Here is a 20,544-nt window from a genome sequence, read left to right on the forward strand (position 1 = left end):
GCGTTTTATTAACTACTAGATTATCTAGATGAATCTTTGCAGTCTATGCTGGAGCATTTGCGAGGTCTTTGCCTCCCATCTGAGGTGGTGGAACCCCCTTATCCTGGCAGTTGCTAGCTCTCTAATGTGTGGGTGTCAGTTAAGAAATGTAAAAGTTACTTGTAACAAGCACTTTTTGTTACTATGAGTGCATAAGCTTCCTTTTCTGTAGTAAAACAAGGCTAAAGAGCAGTCAGGGAAAAAAGGGCTTCCCTGTAAAAGCTAGTGGCTGCAGGTTAGGCGGCTTCTGCCCTGTCCCGTGGTCCCCTCTCGTGTTCTTGGCCAACTTGCTGGTCTTCTGGTCGGGTGTGAAACGGAGCCTCTTCCTCACTACTGTTGAAAACTGGTCTGACAGGGCAGGCGTGCCAAGGTGGGTATCCAACAGAAGGAGGAAAGAAGCACAAGGAAAGGTTTGTGAAACCCCGTACTTGAGAACTCTGCGCTAGGCTGCTCGTTATAACTGCTTGTTATTATTATAACGAGCTATCAGCAAGTTGCATCAAGTTTTGTCAGAAACTTTTGACTTCTTTGTTTCAATATTATGAAAGCAAATAGTAACCCAGGCTTGGCTATACTCAGTCATTCAAAGGAAAGCCAAGCAGCAGGTTCTGTGTACCAGTGGGCAGGATGGTATTATCTTGTCTAGCTGGCCAGGCGCTTGACTCAGCTGGCTAAATCAACATTATTTTTTTTAAACTTTTAATCTCTGCCTGATTGACAATAATAGGTTATGGCTACACAGAACAGGCTGGTGCTGTGCAGGCCCCCAAGTTACTCCAGGACCTGGAGAGGTGAAACCGCCTCATCCAGTGCATCGAGTTGGAGGCAGGTACCCTCACCTCGAGGCGTTGCACCCACCCTGCTGTGCACGGCTGCCCTGCGGCTGGGAGGTACCAACGCTGCATCTCCTTGGGCTTTGTGTCTCCCCGGCCACAACTGCCAGCGCCTTCCTCTTGATAGCAGTTCTGACGTGATGCCCAGGCACTCACAGAGTTTGGTGTTTGACGGTGTTCAATGCTGTCATTTAGCAAACTCTTCTGGAGGGCAGATAGAACATACGTTTTTGCCTTTATTTCTAAAATGCAGTATGTAGAAGCCAATATAGTGTAGCCATGGCTATTTGCGTGATAACGTGCTGTTTCTTGTTTATGACGTAATTACTTGTATGATCCCCGAATGAAATTCTTCTAAGGGAAAAGTCCTGTCAATCTTATTAATTATTGATAATAATAGTAATTATCAGGTGAGCAAGCTGTTTGCCTGCTTTATGAGTTTAGGCAAGTCAGTTCCCTAATAGGTGGCTTGCTTTTTTTCAGCTGTAAAATGGGGAAAATGGTGTTTTTCCTCAGTTTTGAAAGGTGTTGCTCTGTGAGTGCTGTGTAAAGAGAGATGTTTTTACCACGACAGCTGTACGGAACGGGAGGCCAGCTGTCTGTGTTTGGCAGGCGGGGGTCTTGCAGAGCAGGGTGTGAGCAGTGTGCAAGTTGTGCAGTGGCTGAGGTGGAAGCTTGCAGCTTTGCTGCGCTGGGGTGGGGTGAGGTTGTTTCATGTTGCAGGGCAATCAGCTGCCAAATACATCTGATAACATAAGCATCTTTGAGAGCCAGTCCAAAACATCAGTTTTGCCTTGCTTGCTTTGGGTCATAGGCTTCCCACTCCTTCCCAGTCTGGGAAGGCTCTGACCCCATTGGCTTCTGCCAGTGATGCTGTGCTAAGGAAACAACAGGAGCAGAATTTGGAGCGTTTCTGTCGACCTGAGCGCTGCCAGGCTCTGTGCACTGGCTTACAAAGCCAGATGTACGGGTCCTCGTGCACCTTCTGCAGTGCTTTTGGAGATGCTGATGCCTCCCTGAATTAGGGCGTTCCTTTCCTGCAGAGATCCTCCAGCAACGGAGTTCAGGATTTGTCCCTAATGATCTCTGCTGCTTCTAAGCATAATGGGTGTGGGGTGAGGGTGATGGCCAGTGCTTCTCCACCCAAAACAGATGCCCAGGCTCTGCACCGGTGCTGCGTGAGAGCAAGGTGGAAGTGCTGCATCAGCACGTCCAAGGCGGGTCCCTGTTCTGAGTGCAGCCACTTCATTTCCATCATCTAAAGACAAGTTGTGTATCGAGGCTGGGTCTGGCAGAGCCAACATCCTTTAAAGAGCCATTCTGGCCTCTTTCCTTTTCTTCCCTCCCTTCCATTCACCTTTCCTTTACCTTTCACTGGAGAGGTTTAAAAACAGCTCAGATAAGCAGGAGGGAAGATCTAGAGGTGGTTGCTCCTGCATCAGTCAAGAGAGGCCCTGTGACCCCCTGATTGCTGTCCCAGCCCTGCACCTTGTTTGTGTGACATGTAGGATGGACCAGTTTTATCTAAGTCTCAGAAGAGATGGGACAGTCTCAGTGGATTGCCCATGCCACCAGGCTCCTGGTCCCCACCAGAGCTACCAGGCAGCTGGAAAGACAAACAAGAGCTGACTCCACCTACCAGCAGTATGGAGACAGCAGCCCGTGAGATCGACAGCCCAAGAATGTGCACACAAAAGAAGCATTTCCCTCGGCCACGACAGTAAAACCGCCAGACAACCACATGCAGCATGTGATTTCCCAAAAGCATCAGTCCAGATCCCAACTTCTTTGTGCCACACACTGTTTCCCAGGATCAGATCACAGTGGCAACGTGTAAAAGGCACTTTCAAGCACTGAAAATTAATCATATTTTCCTCAACGTTGTTTATGGAAACCGTGGAGAGCACTCCTGCCCCTCTGTGCTTGGCCAGCTGGCTCAGCTCACCGGCCCTCAGAGTCAAACCCTCCGCAAAGATCGGTGGTGTTTATGGTGGAGCTACTCTGCCTTGGTAGAAGACGTCCAGGCTTATTTTGTGGAGTAAAAGCTTCAGCGGTGACCTGGGAGGGGTATTCTGTTGACCTGTAAATACAGAGCATCTTGCCCTCTTCTTTGCTTTGTGTCACTGCTTAACGGCAGCCGGTATGCAGCCTGTAGTAGGCACCATGCCGTCTGCTTGCCAAGGCTGAAAATGGCTTGTGAGAGCACCCAAATGCTTGGGAGCTTTGGCCAGCAGGACCCTGGCACAGAGTGGAAATAAGGTGAGTCAGGGTGAGTGTGGTTTCCCTTCTGCCTCTCTGGTTTTGCACTGATAAAATGGCATTGCTTTCAATGGAGCAGCTCTGGTGTAAGACAGATCTGATCTGCTGTGTGTAAAAACTGGTTGGGCTCAGTGGTTTTTGAATTCCTGGTTTTAATCCTTTTTGTTGGGACTCTCTGGAGTCTGTTGTGCATTTCTTAGCTGTAAAGGGAACCATCAATAACGATGATCACAGGCTTTGTCAGTAGACTTCCGCAAGTGCTAATGAAATGGCAAATGTTCAAACTTGAAAATGAAATCTCTTGTTTTCAGTGGGATTTTTCTGCCCTTCCCTCCATCATGTGTGCCTTGTACTGCTTTAGTATCACAGGGAGCTGTGGGTGTAGTTGCTGTGGCATTGATTAATGTATTAATATTTTTAAAGCTGACAGGAACCATCCATATGCAGTATGGTCCTTTGGAGACAAACACGTTGCTGATGTTGATTGCAGTGGATGTATGCCTGCTGTGATTTCACCTGCTAAGAAAATTGTCTCAATTCACAACTGGGCCTTTCCCCCTAGAATAATCATTTTTGGGTTTAGATGTCAGATTTTCCAGGAACTGGTATCAGCTGGGTTCCGTAACCTGCACTTGAAAGTAACATTTAGTTGATAAAGAGTTTGTTAAGGGACAGTGGAGCTGAGAGCCTAACCCTCACCCATGTCTCTGGATGGACCCTTCGGGGAGGAGAGGGGCCAAGAACTGGCCATGCATACAGGCGCAGCAGGGTGTGCTTTTCACTTTGCATCTTGAACGACTGGGCTTGGGGACGGAGCGCAAAATTCTGACGGTACCGTGTTTTAACAGGGAGAAGACTACGAGGAAAAGCATTCTACAATGTCAATGGCAAGGTGTACTGTGAAGAAGACTTCCTAGTAAGTAAGATTTCAGGCATTTTTTTAATTGTTTTTAAACTAAATTGTTCTTTTATATTGGCTTGTTTGCTTTGAGAGACGGTTTAGTCATCTGGGGCCTCCTGCCAGTGCTGGAATTGGAAAGCATTTACCACTAGCTCTATAAAGGCAGGATCAGGCCCTTGGTTTGAAGTGGTGGCTATGAAACCAAGTACATAACTGTCTATAAGCCATCACAAAGTGTAAATTATGAGAGTAAACACTGGAGCTGCTCAAGCTTGGGACTTGAATTGCAGCCACAAAGCCTTGCCTGCCAAGCTAGAGCTTAAAGTCAAACATCTGGGGAATACCAATCATAACAAGAGGGGAGACGTTTTTGACTGGAGCACGTCATCGCTGTGTACAATGTTGCTTTGTTGCAGGCGCAGTTTTAATCACTGCTCTGCTCGGAGTGATGTGGAACTGCATTGTGATTAGCTAAAAACTGTTAGCCACGGAGGAGCAACTAATTTTCTCTCCATGTGCCCGTAGCTTTTATAAACGCTTTACTTTAATAGAGACTGAGTCATGAATAGAAAAATGAAGCTTGTTGCTGAGCTGTGTTGTTCCAAAAATAAAATATTTGTGCAATTAAGGGTGAGGATTGTGCAGTACACAGAGAATGACTTGATAAGTGGCAGACCATTTATAATTAAGATAAAGAGGGTGGCGTGGCTGGGAATTGAAAGTAGAGAGGAATGATATATTTTAGCTTAGAGGATGATGAATTGGAGAATCAGTATGCTGAATTTATGCCACCTTTATTTATTGAAATACCATTCATTTAGAAGCTTGAGTCTTCCAGAATGACTTTCCATTTCTAATGAATATATGGCCATGGTTTTTGCAAAGGAATTATTCAAAGTACATCCCACAACAAAAATGTTACTGGCAGTTCAGAGTGCGCAAATGCATTTCTCATCAAGGCAATCCATAAAAATAATGGAAATTCCTAAAATATAAGCCATGTTTGCCTTCATGTGTTACACCTTTACTTTCAGCCTACCACAGCTGGAGCCTGTTGAAAAGAGCAAATTGTATTTTGTGCAGAAAATAAGTTTCTTGTTAGAATTGCAACGTGTTACTGTTTTGCTTGCATTTTGGAGAGAAAATTATTTTTTCTCCCTTGCTTTTTTCTTTCCTGTGTTTCTGCAGAAGCACAGGGAGAGGTAGAAGAGGTGGAGTGTGAGATGGAGGGGCTCAAACCTTTGAGATTTTAATTTTGAACTGTGTTGGAATGTACTTTCCCCATGATCAAAATCTTTCATCCAGACTTAATGACATGATTGTTGTTATTAGGTTGTAATTTCAGCCTAAACATGGCAATTTAAATTCTAAAAATCTCAGTCTTTTGGAGAACACTCAGTTTTCAAGGGTTTGGGAGGAAACCTCCTTAATTCTTAGACATGTTCTGTAGTAGGCTTTTGAAGGGAGATACTTGCAGTGATTTTCCCAAGAAAACTGAGGTTAAGGACCTGATAGGAATAAACTTTCTGCAAGTTAGGGAACTGTTGGGACATTTAAGGCAGAGATTTAAAAACCCAAACCTCCCACAGGTGTGTCTTAGCAGATTCTCAGTAGCACTGAGGGGTGGGAGAGAAGCAGACCAAGGGACTCACTGCTGCAGAAGTCAGTAAAAGAAATCAAATTCTGATGTCGTCCCTGCCCGCATTAAGCCAGCTGCTTCTCAGAAAGCGATTTCATCTTCTCTCAGCTTCCCCTATGCAAAGGGCTAGGAATTGTCTTGTTTCCCTAATAAAACAACTTTGCCTATTTTAGAGTTCTGTGGACAGAGAAAGCTCAAAGCTTTTCTGAAAGTCAGAGGAAAAGGCTGCAAAGTAGCAATTAAAAAGGAAATTATTTTAACTACTTCATATTCCCAGGTCTTGCTCCTAACGACTTGGAAACCCCCAATCCTCTCTAAAAAGAAGTGTGTTCAGTCCAAAGCAGATAGCCAAATGCTTTTTCTGTATAACTGAGAATTTCAGTCTCTACCGTAACTCCAAATCCTAGTGCAGCTTGGATTCCCTGCTGACAGTATGGTAGTGGGATGTTAGGGAAGTTAAAGATGGTGGGGGAGGGGGAATTGCTTGAGGGTGAATTAGGCTGATCTTGCACGTTGTCCTCTGATCACTACCATGCAAGCTTTGCAGGCCAAGAAGAGAGTGCCAGCAGAGCTATAGGAGCTGCTATGCATCATAACAGTCTGTGGAGTTTTCCCATAGCCCTGAATCCACAGGTCTTCCACAGAGACATGCCTGCTCCCTCTCTACAAGCCTCTGCCCTGCCCTGTAGCAGCTGTGTGAGTACACGCTCCTACCTTTGACCATTCTTGCACTGGGAGACTTCTCTCTTAGCTCGTTGCAGCCTCTCTCTGGCCAGTGAATACAGTCAGAAGCAGAGTGGATCACATTCTGGTCTCATTCTTAGGTAAAAGTATAAGAAAAAGGTGATTTTAATTTGGGGAGGTAAACAGAGGCAGTCTGTCTATGTTATAATTGTATTCCTTCTAAGAAAATAGTCTGCTGTTGGGGTCCTTGCTCTTCCTTGGCTTTTGTTTGCCTGGGAACTGATCAGGAGAATTAGCTGCTCCTATAGGTATGGGAGCCTGGTCACAGCTCTGTGGAGTTGCAACCCCGCAGCTTGCGACCAGGTTATTTCGAGTATGACACAAACATAACAGGAATTAGAAAGCAGAGCAGCTTCAGAAAATTTGGGCAGGAGGTACTGTGCTGTCACACTGGGGTCTTTGGTGAAATCCACGTAATAACAACTGAATTGGAAGGGCCTGTGTGTACATGGTTAGGCTTGCAACAGCAGGATTCCCAGGGACAGATGTGAGGAGTTGATGTTTCATTGCTGACAGTCCTGCCGAAGCAGCAGTGGTCTGAATGAGCCCCTCGTTTGCCCTCCCAGCGAGAGGCATGCTGATGGGAAGCAGCTGACTTGCAAATGTAATGCAAACGGAGAGAGGGGTGGTAGTGGGCTGAAGCCTCCCTGCTACCTGGGGGAGAGCCCGTCCCCTTCCCACCCTCAACAGGCAGCACAGGGCAGAGCTGAGGGCTGTAATTCTTGCAGAGCTCTGTCTATCCCCACTGTTGCCTCTGTGTATGCCATTAATTTGCTGCAGGTGCTTCTTCCCCATCATCCCTGGCGTCATGCTGGGGATGTCCTTCTGGCCAGTCCAGGCAAGACACAGAGACTGCAGTAATTCCCGCTTTGGACTGCAGTTAATAGCACGTGAACAACAACGGGCAGAAAAGCTGAACTGGTTCTTGCTGTGAACCTGTCAATGTACGAAATTTTAGGGAATGGGTATTATTAACGGGTTTCTTCTTATTGTAACTGTTAGAAATGTTGAACATCCTATAGATGTCAGTATTTAAGTCTCCTGCAATACTGCTGTTTTCTGTCAGAATGGCTTCTGCTGGAGCAGAGTCTCCAGAGCCGTAGTTGATGGCTCGTATGCGATACCTGGTTCTTTAACTCCCACTCACTCAAGCCAGATCAGCTCTTTCTCTCTAAAGACAAGATGTAGAATTCACTGCAATATTATGTACGGTCCTTGAAGCCAAGACCCTGAGAAAAGCCATTACCTGATCCTTATAGATGTTTGGCTCCTGTTGTACGAGCAGGGCTTGCCCTCCTTGGCTAAACTGTCCCCGTCGAGGTTCAGCACAGCGCTGGTTGCATCTCTTCCACCCCAGAGGCAGTTGCACTTCAGTGGTGAAATGCTGTGTGGGTCCCATCTTTTAAGAGAGCTCGGTTGTCTCTTAAAGCATAGCAAGTGCCAGAGAGCTTTGGCTACCAAGTTGTTTCAAAAAAATTGGTTGTAAAAGCGTGACATGAATAGCTACTAGCATCAAGCATTCAAGATCTGGCCCTTTCTTTGAAAAGTGCTTTTGATTTCTGGACGAAAGGTGTTAGAGAAATGTAGATGTTATTCATTATAAGCAATTTCCACTGTGCAGCCATAAAGCTATCCAAAGCGCAGATACACCCATCAAAACCTTTGGCAATAGCCACAAGGTACATTCTTCTAGCAAATAGTTTTCCCACATGTTTGCTCTTACTGAGGGCACAGATTATCTTTGTCTGAATCAGGCGGCTTATTTTGCTCATTCTTTCCATGGAAGAAGTGCTAGAAGTTTTTAGACCCACTTCTGGAGATGTAGATGGGGAAGGGATGCCACATGCCGCAGTTGTCCTCACAAGAACGGTGCCTGCCTTTTGTGTGTGGGGTTGCGAATCGATGGGTGAGGGCTGGTAAACCCTTACCACCTGGAGGACATGGCATACCTCTTCTTCTTTGTTCATTTTTGTCAGCCTCCTGCTTCCAGCCCTGATTAGCTGCATATTCTCTCAGTGCTTAAACCCAAGTCATATTGGCTAAAAGTAGTGAATGAATCAGATTTTAGAAAATCCACAGATAATTCCACTTTTGCCTAAGCAGGGTGTAGAGATTGCCTAATCTATGCAATTTCCAGTAGGAGCACTTCAGTAGCAATATTGCATGTTAGTGTAAGGAGTAAAAAGGACAAAACCAAAACCCCAGACTTTTCATTGCTTTGCTTTAGCTCCAGGGAAGATCCAGTTACTCTTTTTTTCATGCCACCTTAAGGTAGCAAGTCCAGCAATATCCAAGTCTTGCCTCACCCCTGTTAGGATAGTTATTTCATGAAAGGAAATAAAACAAATGACAGTTTAATCCTTCCCTGAAAGCTCTTAGGACACAGATGGCTAACTAGCCATAACAGGGACACTGTTCCTGGTGAAGTGAACAAAAAATAAATGCCTTACTGTATAATAAATAATCCGAGTCAGATGTTCTTGTTCCATTTTGTTGATAAATTGCTGCATAATCATGGGTGAAGGAAAAATAGCTCAATAATTTTAATTTGTCTTTCCTTTTCAATGCTCAAATATCACGTAAAGATATTTAAAAGAAATTACTGTTTTTCTTGGCAAAAAAGACTTTAAAAATGTCACCAAAGCAGCCTGAATCTTAGATCTATTATCTCTCTTTTTTTTTCTTCTTTTTTTTTTTTTCTTTTCCCCCCTGCTTGATAGACTTTTCCTTTTTCTCTTGAGGTAATGAACATTATTGAGTGGGGGTCCAGTAGAGGTTAAGAAATGAGAGGATTTCCCTCCAGGGAGGAGATGAGAGGGAAAATGAACCTCGTGACAGATGTTAGTTACATTGCTTAATGCACTACTGGAAGACGCTCAGATGCTCTGGAAATAACCTATTACAGACACCACAAGCTGCAGTGCATAGCGTTAAGGTCATCCAAAACTTCCCCTTTTAAGATTATCTCTTTCACTGTCTTATAACTTTGCCAAATTTAATAATTAGGCTGAACTTCTTCACGCCAGGTTTTTGCCTCCGGCTAACTTTGCTGTCATTAGTCGTTGAAAGTTTCATCTAAAGCTGTTCATCCATTTCAGTGAGTAAGACTGGAGGATGATCTGTCACTTTGCCCATAAATCCTCAAAGTGAAAGGCTCTAAAAACTTCATTTTGCACATGCCAACTGTAAAGAGAGACCTAGCGCATTGCAAGCCTCCAGGAGGCCTTTGGGTGTCCCCTTTCTGCCCTTCCCATCCCGGAGGGCGGGCAGCCCCTGCGATGGCTGCGTGCTGGTGGCTCCCTGCCCTGGCCTCCTTCCATCCTGCCAGGGAGAGGCTGGGGCTGAGGCTGGGGCAGAAGGAGGGCAAGCAGCCCACAGCCCCAACGGAGCTGTGCCTTGCAAGCCTGCAGGCTGCTCCTCGGGTCTTTCTTCTCCTCTCCATCCAGTCTGCTGTGGTTTCTAATCCTTCTCTCCCCTACACCAGTGACTGGTGCCTGCTCAGGACGCTCTCCTTGCCACAGCTGTAGCCTCTTTGCTCCATAGCTGACCACTGCAATGCAAAAGTTGGCTACAGAGAACACGGAGGGGCTCGTCTTATATCCACAACTGTAACACTCTCAACAATTGTAAAAATGCAAAAGGGTCGGGGTGTGCAAGACCGGTAGGGAGGTGACAAATGGAAATGATCAGCCTTTCATGGGGGAAAGCGATCGGATATCAACGAGCTGGGTGATCAGGGGTTCATGAGAGGGAGGGCTCGCACCTTCATCTCCTGTAGCACCAAACACAGGACCCTTACCCTAATTCGGGCCCCTGGGCACTGCTGCAATGTAAATATTAATACTAACGAGGTTATTCTTCTCAGTTTGTGCACATGCTGTTTTCCAAGGCTGGTAGTGTGGGAAATAGCCCATCCCACTTGCTGGGGCCCTAGGAAGATAGTTGTTATCAAGTGTAATGGAAGCTGGTGTCAGCTGGAGTCAGTGGCCTGAATTTCCATCTCGGCGAGTATAAATGTTTGGAGATCCCCCTTGGGAGGTGAGCACTGGGACTAGTGCATTAGTCAAAGAAGTTGAAAAGGTAAATGATTGAAGTTGCAGCTTGTGTTCATTTCATATCTAATGGGAATCACAGAGCAAATGGAGTTACAGATAATTGTCAGGATGTTGTATTTAGGAGAGTTGCTATTAAAATGCATACTGCAGTCAGAGAACAGACAGACATGGGCGTTTATTGGTATGTTTAACAGAATAATGGAATCAAAGCTCGGAAGGGGATTTGCTGCAATATTGCTAATGTACAGAACTATAAGGAAGTCTGTGAGCATTTTCAAGGTGCTGACAGCTCTAGGTTGGAGGTGCTTTCAAGTTCCGCAGGCATCATGAATGCCGAGTGCTGCTGTGCTCCCAAATACTGTCACTGAAAACAAAGCCAAACAGATTATAGCCTGTTACTGTAATCGGTGCATGAGGGAGTAAAGTTCATGTTGTTACTTGTGTGTGTCTCACTCCAGCCCCTCCCTGCCAAAAAGATTTGAATATCTTCCTTCCGTAGTTTTTCCTAAGTTTGTAGTATGCCAGTGGTCCTGGTTTTATTTTATAAACAAATTTGACAGTAATGATGATTAATTGGGGTATTCTGAATTGAAGTGTTGCATCAAGCCTACAGATGGGCTTAAAATTAAAATTTCAAAATATTTAGGGGTAGTCAAATATTGATTGGCCTCTGCACTTTGGACTTGAATGCGAGTCAGCATGAAGAGTGTGTAGAGCTGGCAGTTTGGGTTCACCTCTTATTGCAACACAATACTGTAGTGCTGTATCCCGTATCAAGAAGTTACAAGTCCATTGAAGCTAGTGGCAGAAGTCCCATTGACTTCAGGGAGGTCTGGATTTTCTCCCAGGAATTCATCCCAGAGGACAAATTTTTAAAGCTAGGGCCCATATAAAAATGTTGGCACCGAGGCTGAGAAACTAAGGGTAAATGCTGCAAACACTGCATGGCACGGCAAACTGCAGCTCTGCTAATTGAAGAAAACTGGTGTTTTGAAATAGGAGACTAACTGGAGTCCAGAAAAATTTCTCAAGTTTATAGAAGAGCAATACACAGGCAGTACCTAGACCCAGGTGATAATGTAGATAAACATAATGTGATGAAATGTCAATGTGCGAGTAAGGTGTGTATTCTCTAAAAGGATGCTCAGCATTTCCTGGACTGGGTTACGGATTGTTAAATGGGCCACAGGAATCACTCTCTGGGCCATGACAAAAAGACCAAGGAAAGACAAAGATGGGTTTTTTTTCTGCGATGTATCACTGTGGACTAGCTTTTGCAACTATCTCATACTTTACATTTGCTAGTGGAATGTTTTGAAGTGTGTTACAAAGTCCAGTTGGTTTCATGCCAGATAGTCACTCCCCTATTTCCTTTTGAGATGGTGACCCAAAAAGTCAGATTATCCCATTTTTCTTAATATTAGATTGAAAAGTAAATTACAATAACTGAAGCACACGTGAAAGAACTAGAGCTCTTTCTAATTATGTGTAACTCCTGCCAAACACTTGTAAGCAGACAGCACTAATTTTTTTTCTATGGGAGAATTAGAAAAAAAACATGAGAAAGTGGTGTGTTTCCACTTCTGTAGTAAACATTGGTATTAGTTGTTGTTATGTTTCAAATTGAAATCTTTCAACAAGTGTTTTGAATAAAATGCAGATTTTTTTCTTTCCTGGGAGGATATGTTCTAATGTAGACAGTTTCTCTCGCAGTGTACATAATAGATAGTAGCAATGACAATAAATAACTCACAGCAAGAGTATAGCGCTGTGCAATATAAAGTGCTGTACAATGTGAATCAAGTTAATAGATTTTGGGCTGTATGATATGATGCAGAGTTAAAGTTGTCACTTCGGGCTTTTTTCTTGATCATTGTCACCGCAAAGCTTCCACAGGAGTTTGTCTAAGGAAGATCTAGGTAAGAAAATCATTATTGGCTCTTAATTAATCAGACAGAAAGTAAAAGTAGCCTTGGTGAGTGCTCACACATGGGTCTCTGTAGGCTCTCTAGGAAGTAAATGGCTATTCCCTTCTCAGAGGCTGTAAAATGCCTGACTGCTAAGGCAAAGTTAGCTACCAGCTGAATTCCTGATTTTTGGCAACAGTTTTGTGCATGGCCAGACCAACTACCTCTGTGCAGAACATAAAGTCCCTCCTTGCCCTACCCATGTCCTTCAAAGGTAACAAAGTGGAAACACAAGAAGATAAGCTGCTGCGGTAGTGTTTCTTCACTGGCAGCAAGACTGGGTGAAGCAATAGGATATATGAAAGGGTTTGAGTGAGATGAAGAGTAAAGTTCTAGATGATTTTCCTTTAGTTTAATCTCTGCCACCTGCCATGAGGCTCCCGTATCTTTGAGCCTGAGAAGGCCCCATTTTGCTCAGTTCCGTTTAATCGCAGCATTTAAATGTGTGTGTAAAAAACCAACATCAACAAAACCTCATCTGCATGAAACCAAATTTGATATTCTGTCCCTCTCTTAACGTGATCCCATGAATTTCTTGCATTGTTGTGTCCCATGTACTAAGGGTCCCATGCAGAGAGCAAACAATAAAGCAGTGAGAAGACAGATGCTCTGCTAATGGGAAACCAAGGAGAAGGGAGTCTGTGAGGGATTACAGGCAGCCTGGGGTTGGAATACATTATTAGCATAGCACCCAATTCAGAAATCAGTTTTCAGAATTAAACGCCTGAAGCATTTTGGCAAAAACTCCTGATCATCCCTCTCAAAAGCCCTTAAAGCATAAAAGAGTAGGAATCGCAAGCCTAGGCTGAGCAATCACATTCGGTGACCTTGCAGTGCTGTAACAGTGAATTGTCGTTTTTACGGCTTCATACCATTACCGGGGCAGCAACTGCCACACCTACTGAAATGTAACCCACTCAATCTGCTTGCACAAACCTTTAGCAGGTTTTGAACATCCTCATCAAAGAAGAAAATGGGCTGGAATGAGATTCCAGGGTCTGTTTCCAGGAGGAGGGTTTTGCTTTGTTGAGTGCGTAACAGCAGGGAAGGGCATCAGCCTCTCCTTGGGCACAGTTAGGCATGCGAAGGAGAAGAAGCGACATGTCTTTTCAAAGAACTGACATTGCCTAAGGTAGAAACTTTGGGTCCTGAAGCCTTTTTCAGGCGTGCTGTTTTCTGAATGTTTTTGCTTTTGAAAATCATGATGAGAACATCAAGCTTTAAAAGACCCTGGGTAGACAACCAAGATTGGTTACAGGATTGAGGGCAGACAGGAGAAATTGTTTCTCATAGTACTTGGTGGGATTATCCTCCATGCATAATTGTTCATTATATGCTCAAAATTCATTGTTAATTTCTTTTGGATATATTGCACATTAGACAGAAGAGTTATAAACCCCAAGATTATCACAGGAGGACACTAACAGGCCTAAATATTCAGGACAGAAGGGGACTTGTTTTCCTCTTACATTGAAACAAAGACTGTTGGACAGAATCATTAGAGATTATTTTGCCCGTTTGATAATCAAAGTATAGTGGACAGCAAACAAAAGAAAAGTTCAGCCAGCCAAGTCTTCTTTATTTTTACTCTTCTATTCTAACATAATTAACATATTTCTCAAGGTTTATTTAGTTTCCCAGAGTCTTATTTTATGTAAGTGTATCCATTGGGGAGCTTGATTACAAAGTCTTGATTCATGCACATAAAGTGAGATTTTATTATCCTGGGAGAGAAGTCAAGGATGAGGTGAATATGGGAGAAAACAGTTGGGACCAAACTAAGAAATCAGGAAAAATAATATACCGGCTCTTCAACATGCATTTGTGTTCTTTGCATCCTGGTAACTAACTAACATCTTATTTCTAAGTCACAGAAGTGAGAGGAAAGGATAACACTTCATTTTCAACTTTGAATTTCTGAGCTGTTCTTGTTAAAACAACTTCTTTCAATGTTTTTATATATGCTTAATGAGCATCTATAATGAATATTTGGGAAAGTTCAAAATTACACTTCCTGTTTGTCCTGGGTATGGACTGTTTGTAGACTTCTGAAAGTTTCTGTCCAGTTTGAGGTTGGTCTGTATTTACATTATCTTACTGGTCTGCCAACAAAATTTTTTACTTTTTTTTTTTTTAAAAACTGACATGTACAAAACCTGTATAGAGTAAGGCTAGAATTCAGCTCAGTACTGCTTACATCCTAAATGAAATTGTATGTATAAAATGCTGTGTGTACAGGAAGCATAGCTGTGATTTGGCTTAGGGTCTTGCCTATCAGCCTGTATTACTTCGCTGTTTCACCTCAATCTGTTTTTCACGTCTCCAGATTGCAAGGGAGGGGTGGTGTGCGCAAAAGCTCTTTTCCCCCCTCCAACTATGTCAGTAATAAAAGAGGCTACAGGCCTGTAGAGCATACCCTCCTCTTCTCTTGCAGTGACCTAGTCCACAAGCTCTGGGGGACCCAGTGCTTCTTCCACCCACCCACGCTAGGAACCCCGCACTGGGGAGGCTCTTGGGTGCATTGAGAGATAATAAACGAGGCCATTCTGCCTTGTGTGCCATCAGGAGCAAGTCACAACTTCTCTTTCGTTGCACACGCAAGATTTGTGTGGGTTAATAATAATCAAGCGCTTCAAAGACAGACGTTGCTGATTTTCATTAGTGTTTTAAGACTTTGTAAGTTCTGCTTCTAAAATTGAAAACTTAGCACAACAGCCTTGTTTGAACTCTCCAAGTTAAGAACAAACACTGCAAAGCAGAAGTTGACAGGTGAGCTACAAAAATGTAGAGAAAATAATTTCTTGTTTACCTTTAAACAGCAGTGTCCGCAGTACTACCAACATGTAGAAAACAGTGCTGCTGGGATCTGAGGCTGCTCTTCTTTTCCAGTCCAAATAGATTTAAAGCTCAAGCAGAGCTGAATCCAAAACAGTGATCTCACTGAATCAGGTCTCCAGTTTGTCTGGGATCGATACTGTGATCAGAAGAGTGTAGCGGTAAAGGACAGCTCCCCGAGCCCATGAAATATTTTATCACTGCTATTAGACTCACTGCCATTTTGCAAAGTGTTCTTAATTGGGTAATCCAGTTCTGGATGTGTTTGACAAATAACAAGTCTCTTGTTAAAAACAAATCATGGTTTTAATTTAATAGGGTTAGTCATATAAAGAGTGATTTTGTGTCAGCAAAACCTTTCTTTCTGACAAACAGTGTAATTTATGACAATCTAGTTAGCAATAAATAAATGATATTAATCTGACCACTATGCCATTCTGTTCCTGGGGAATAATGTTCCCTCTTAATCAATAGCTGGGTAAATGCTCCTTTGCATTCCTTATCAAATGACAGCCAGATGGTACTAGTAAATTCATTCCAGCAGGATTTTAGAATTAGCTGGGTTTGTACTATTGTTAATCCTCTGCTGTCTGCGCCACTAGGACCTACCCACCTGTTTTCCAGTAACCCTCGAGTTTGCAACCTTAGGAAATAGTCTAGCCAGATGGTTACTCAGATACAGTGCAGCCAAGAAGCATCCCAAGCAGTGAAGCCTTTTTTTCTGCATCAGTAAGAAGAAGAAAAAAGAGAAAAAAAAACAGTATCTTGCAGAAATAGCCAGCTAGGACTGTCTGCCTCTGTATTTGTTCCTCAACACCCTGGTCTCTTTTGATGAAGTTTCAAAGTTTAAGATTGCATGAGCTGTGTTCCTTAGTGCATAGTAAATTTGGAGCTGTGACAGCTGCTATACCATCATTTACTGACTTTCTGCACCCATCAAAGTGTCTGCGAGACCTTTTCCTTCATAATCACTTCGTTGCATAGCAACAATAATTTTGTCTCCAACCTATTGATCTGAAATAACATGTAATCCCCTCACACCAATAAAAAGGAAAACATATGGCAGCTCTAGGCTGGGAACACTGGCTTTTGAAGTGAGGGGACAGTTAATCCCCACTAAATCAAGGGGGGAATGGAGCAAGCCGTAAACTCTGTTGGGCTGAGGCTCTGAGGGTGCATTAGATGCCTGAGCCAGTTAACCTGTGCTCTGGGAGAAGAGTCCAGTTTACACTCATCCTCCCCATTCCCTGTCTTTTATCTTGTGCAACTGAAGTACATTTCAGGTGAGCTTTGCTAAAACCTTAACTGCTGAAATAAGCATCACTGTGCAATACTGTACAAATAACTGGGCACCCTGTCCCTCTGGCAGGAAAGAATGCACATGCAGCACTTCACTTGCAGGGGACTGCAGTGGGTGAGGATAAAGTTCAGCCACTGCAAATACCAGTTTCAAAATTACATGGCTGGAGTTCTTAAGGCCTCTTCCATGTGGGGTAGTTGTTTGGTAGGTCAGTCGTCTGGCCTGATAACCTTGATTTTATTTTTTTTTTTAATATACTTCTAAACACAGGGCTAAAGACAGACTTTGGCATCTGAAACAGGATCTGCTTTGGGCACGCAAGTACAAAGTTAAGGTCAAAAACACTCAGGCAGGGAACACAGAGCTTTGGTCCCAAGTGGGTGAAGCATCTCCCTGCTGCCATGCCCCAGGCGCCGAACCTGAGAGGTCTCTGCTGCCAGGCCTGCCCAGCCTTCCCGTTTCCCACTGCAGGATAGAGCATGGGCTGATGGTTGGGGTTTGTATCATCTTTCTGAGGTACCCTACTGTTGCCCACATTGTGCAGGGGGCCCAAGTTCCTACGACTGGACTTTTAGATTCTTCCCTGGATAAAAAGCTTGGTATCCACGAGGCAGCTAAATCCTCCTTGGCCTGCATATAGCACTGGGTGAAATATAGGTCCAAAATCTGAGGTCAGTAAGCATCTGGTCACTAATTTGAGCAGGAGTTGGGAGGCAAGTCCTGTGTTACTTACTTCCTCAACAACAACCAAAAGAGTGAAATCAAGCTAATTCCAGCACGCCAAATGCAAACTCACCAAATAGGCTTCAAAAATAAAAATCAAACTTAAAATAATATTGTTACATTGGAAATCTCAGTGGAAATCCTGCAGTGGATCAGAAGGCCAAGCTGTTATCTGAGCATGCTGCCAGAGCAGAGCGAAGGCTTCTGAGTTCCTGTCTCCCAAACCTATTGTATGGTTTGCTATCATATATGGCACAGGCTGGAAAATAGCGCAGTGTTGACTTAAAAGGTATTTCTGCAGCTAGAGGAGTGGCTACTAATAATCCTTTCTTTTCTGTCATTTGAACAGTATTCAGGTTTTCAGCAAACAGCGGACAAGTGCTTTGTTTGTGGACACCTCATAATGGAAATGGTAAGAGATCTAAATTCCTAACTGCGGGGTAGCTTGCTTTTCATGTACTTTGGGTAGTGCACTGCGAGACATTGTGCTTTTTCCCTAGTAAGACTACCATTGTGTCTTCACTGCTGTCAAGGTAATTTTTTTTTAACTGAGGCAGTAAATAAAAGTATCTTCATGTTCTATTACTATTAAGTTCAGTAAATTTGGCTTCTTTTCTACCTGAGATCGTGGGAGGCTGTTGCTCTGCCAAATGCTAGTTTAAAAAAAAAAAAAAAAAAAAAAGATAAATAGAATTTTAATACTAAAGGGTGACAATACAGCATAGCTTTGTAGGAGAATATGGTAAAAGAAAACAGAGGCTGTGCTCTGTAAGACAGTAGAATAGCAAGAGCTCTGTCAAGTGGATGGAATCTGGAGAGGAACATTATCAGTAGTCCTGAGGTTTGTTACCTGCCCTGTGACTTGTTTTATTTACCTTCTGCCACTTGCTCCATGTCAGGTAAAATGCATTATTGCCACTGGGATTTGTAGAGAGCCAGTAGTCAGAGTTACTTTTATAATAAAATAAAAAAAAAAATCAAAGGGCCATGGGTTGGACCAGATACTGCTGGCATCATTTCAGTGGGTGAAAGTAGGAAGAATTTAGTCTGTTCTTCCTAAGCAGAAATTCCCAAACAAACAAAATTGTGACTTGCACATTGAAGATGTGCAGATCATGTAGTATATCTATTTTTCTCTTGCTTGAAAATGTATATGAACCTCAGTATGCCTAATAGAAGTGGCTATTGCATTGCAAACACAGAGGTTCAGTAGGAGCTGGAACAGAGACGTCACTAATGAGGATTCTGGCTCATATCCTGGCACCACTGGTTGGACAAGGATATTGTTCGTTTTAGCCCAAGAGCAAATTTCTAGAGTTGTGTCATGCTGGGAGGGGGAGGGGTATCCTGACTTGCATGCTTTGAGCTGGCCATTAATTGCAGAATCCAGGCAAGAGTCCATAATATCTCGTTGGTGGAGCTCAGTAGCTGGAAGCTTGGCAGGTGCTTGTCTGCCTCTCTCCCATCAGCAAGTGTGCTCTGACAAAAGGAAACAGCTCTGGGATCTCGAGGAATTAAGCAGTCTTATTTGGCTAATTCCTTCGTGTTCCTCCCTGGGAGCGCACGTAACAACAAACATGCCTGCACAGTAGCGGTGCCTGTGTACAGCTAAGGAGCAGAGAGCTGCAGCCCCACAGGCCTGGGCACAACAGAAGCTGTTCAGAGCTGAAAGTGCAGTTGAATTACGAGTTGCTCCTGCAAAAGGGGTGGCTGCACAGCCATGCCAGGCTAACAGTGTGTCTTGTGTAGCTGCCTAGATAGCAACACACACACAGAGACAAGTTGTTTCTGGCTAGGGACAGGCTTGCAAACCAAATGGAGTCTGATGCCACTCATTGAATGGAGACCTATAGGGCTTCATTAGAGGGGGGAAAAAAGGTTAAATTGACTCTGCATTTTTCCTATGCACCACTACTTATTTCCTGTTAATTTGATCTTTATTCATAGAATCATCTACAGGGCCGTGAGAGCTTGGCCTGTGGAGATTTTTCATCTCCAGCTTATTAGCACCTCTAAGCTGAGCACTGCTGCTAGCAGATAACTTTTTGAAATTACCTTCCAAAGGTATTTCTTACACTGGAAATGTATGCAATTGGTGCTATAACCTGTTCAGAGCTGCCTGAAGATGATACCATGTTTCACTCTACCCAGAGGCTTGTTCATGGACTTGGCGCATCCTCCTTGATACATGCCCCAGTGCTGTGCTGAGCATTACGTAGGAGGACACCAGGAGGGAGGGGATCTGTTCTGTAGTAGTGTAGCTGAGACTGCATCAGGCCTTTCATTGAAACCTTTAAAATGCAACAGGGAAGGTCAGCATGGGAGAAGCCTGGACAGATGGATGGATCTGTATCCAAACACATGGATACAGATAGAATTTTAACAGAAACCGATGGGCCCCTGTTACTGAGCGATAACCAGTCAGTAACTGTGGTGGATTAGGATCCTTAATTAATAAAGGGACACCTATTTATTTGCTTGTTTTGTTATTTTAAGTTTGAGTAATGACTGCTTTGGATTCTGTCTGTCACAGCCTGTTAAGTTTTGTGAATTAACTCTGTATCCCAGTAACTTGTATTTGGCTGCAACAGATTTGCCAAGAAGTGGCCTCTGAAGCCGTTTTTAATTTCTGTTGGCAGTATTGGCCCTGCAGAGCTAAGACTGATGGGCGTTTGCCTGATTTTCACAGTTCTCTCTCTTTATTGGGAGCCTACTGAAACCCACTGAAATAAGCAAGTTGATTGTTTTAAAAAGCCCCTTGCTGACAGATCTGCAGAGTGGTAATTTCATCCTGAAGTGCTTTTCTCACTGTCATTATTGAGTCAGACACAGCAGTATATGGGGGGCATCTCATGTAATCATGCATCCACTTATTTTGCTGTTTGCCTCTTAAGATCTTACAGGCCCTTGGAAAGTCATACCATCCCGGCTGCTTCCGCTGCGTGGTGTGTAACGAATGTTTGGATGGAGTCCCCTTTACTGTTGATGTGGAGAACAATATTTACTGTGTCAAAGACTACCATACGTAAGTCCACAAATCCATTGCGTGCTTGGAAAGATTATAGTAGTTAAATTATTGGTTAAGTTATAAGCCTTGTAGTAGATAAAAAGGGTAATTCCTATTTGCTCAGATGCTCCTAGAGTGCTGCTCTCACATGTTGCATTTGTAAAGTATTTTAAAGTTATATTAAAGGTTACTTCATGGGCCCAGTGTGGCATACGGTGGCCAGGTGAGGTTGAAAATCAAGT

At 43.6% G+C, this 20,544-nt stretch overlaps 1 protein-coding gene across 1 annotated transcript in view; it reads left to right on the plus strand.

The window, feature by feature from the left end:
* The window catches only part of WTIP (WT1 interacting protein), an 87,760-nt gene that overhangs the window by 57,281 nt on the left and 9,935 nt on the right, over positions 1 to 20,544 (plus strand). Inside the window, exons 3-5 of the mRNA XM_075040036.1 lie at positions 3,980 to 4,047; positions 17,645 to 17,707; positions 20,190 to 20,320. Of these exons, the coding sequence (XP_074896137.1) occupies positions 3,980 to 4,047; positions 17,645 to 17,707; positions 20,190 to 20,320 (262 nt within the window). The remainder of the gene's footprint in view (positions 1 to 3,979; positions 4,048 to 17,644; positions 17,708 to 20,189; positions 20,321 to 20,544) is intronic.

The sequence above is a fragment of the Buteo buteo genome, chromosome 11, assembly GCF_964188355.1.
Source record: "Buteo buteo chromosome 11, bButBut1.hap1.1, whole genome shotgun sequence".
In the NCBI taxonomy this organism is placed as follows: domain Eukaryota; kingdom Metazoa; phylum Chordata; class Aves; order Accipitriformes; family Accipitridae; genus Buteo; species Buteo buteo.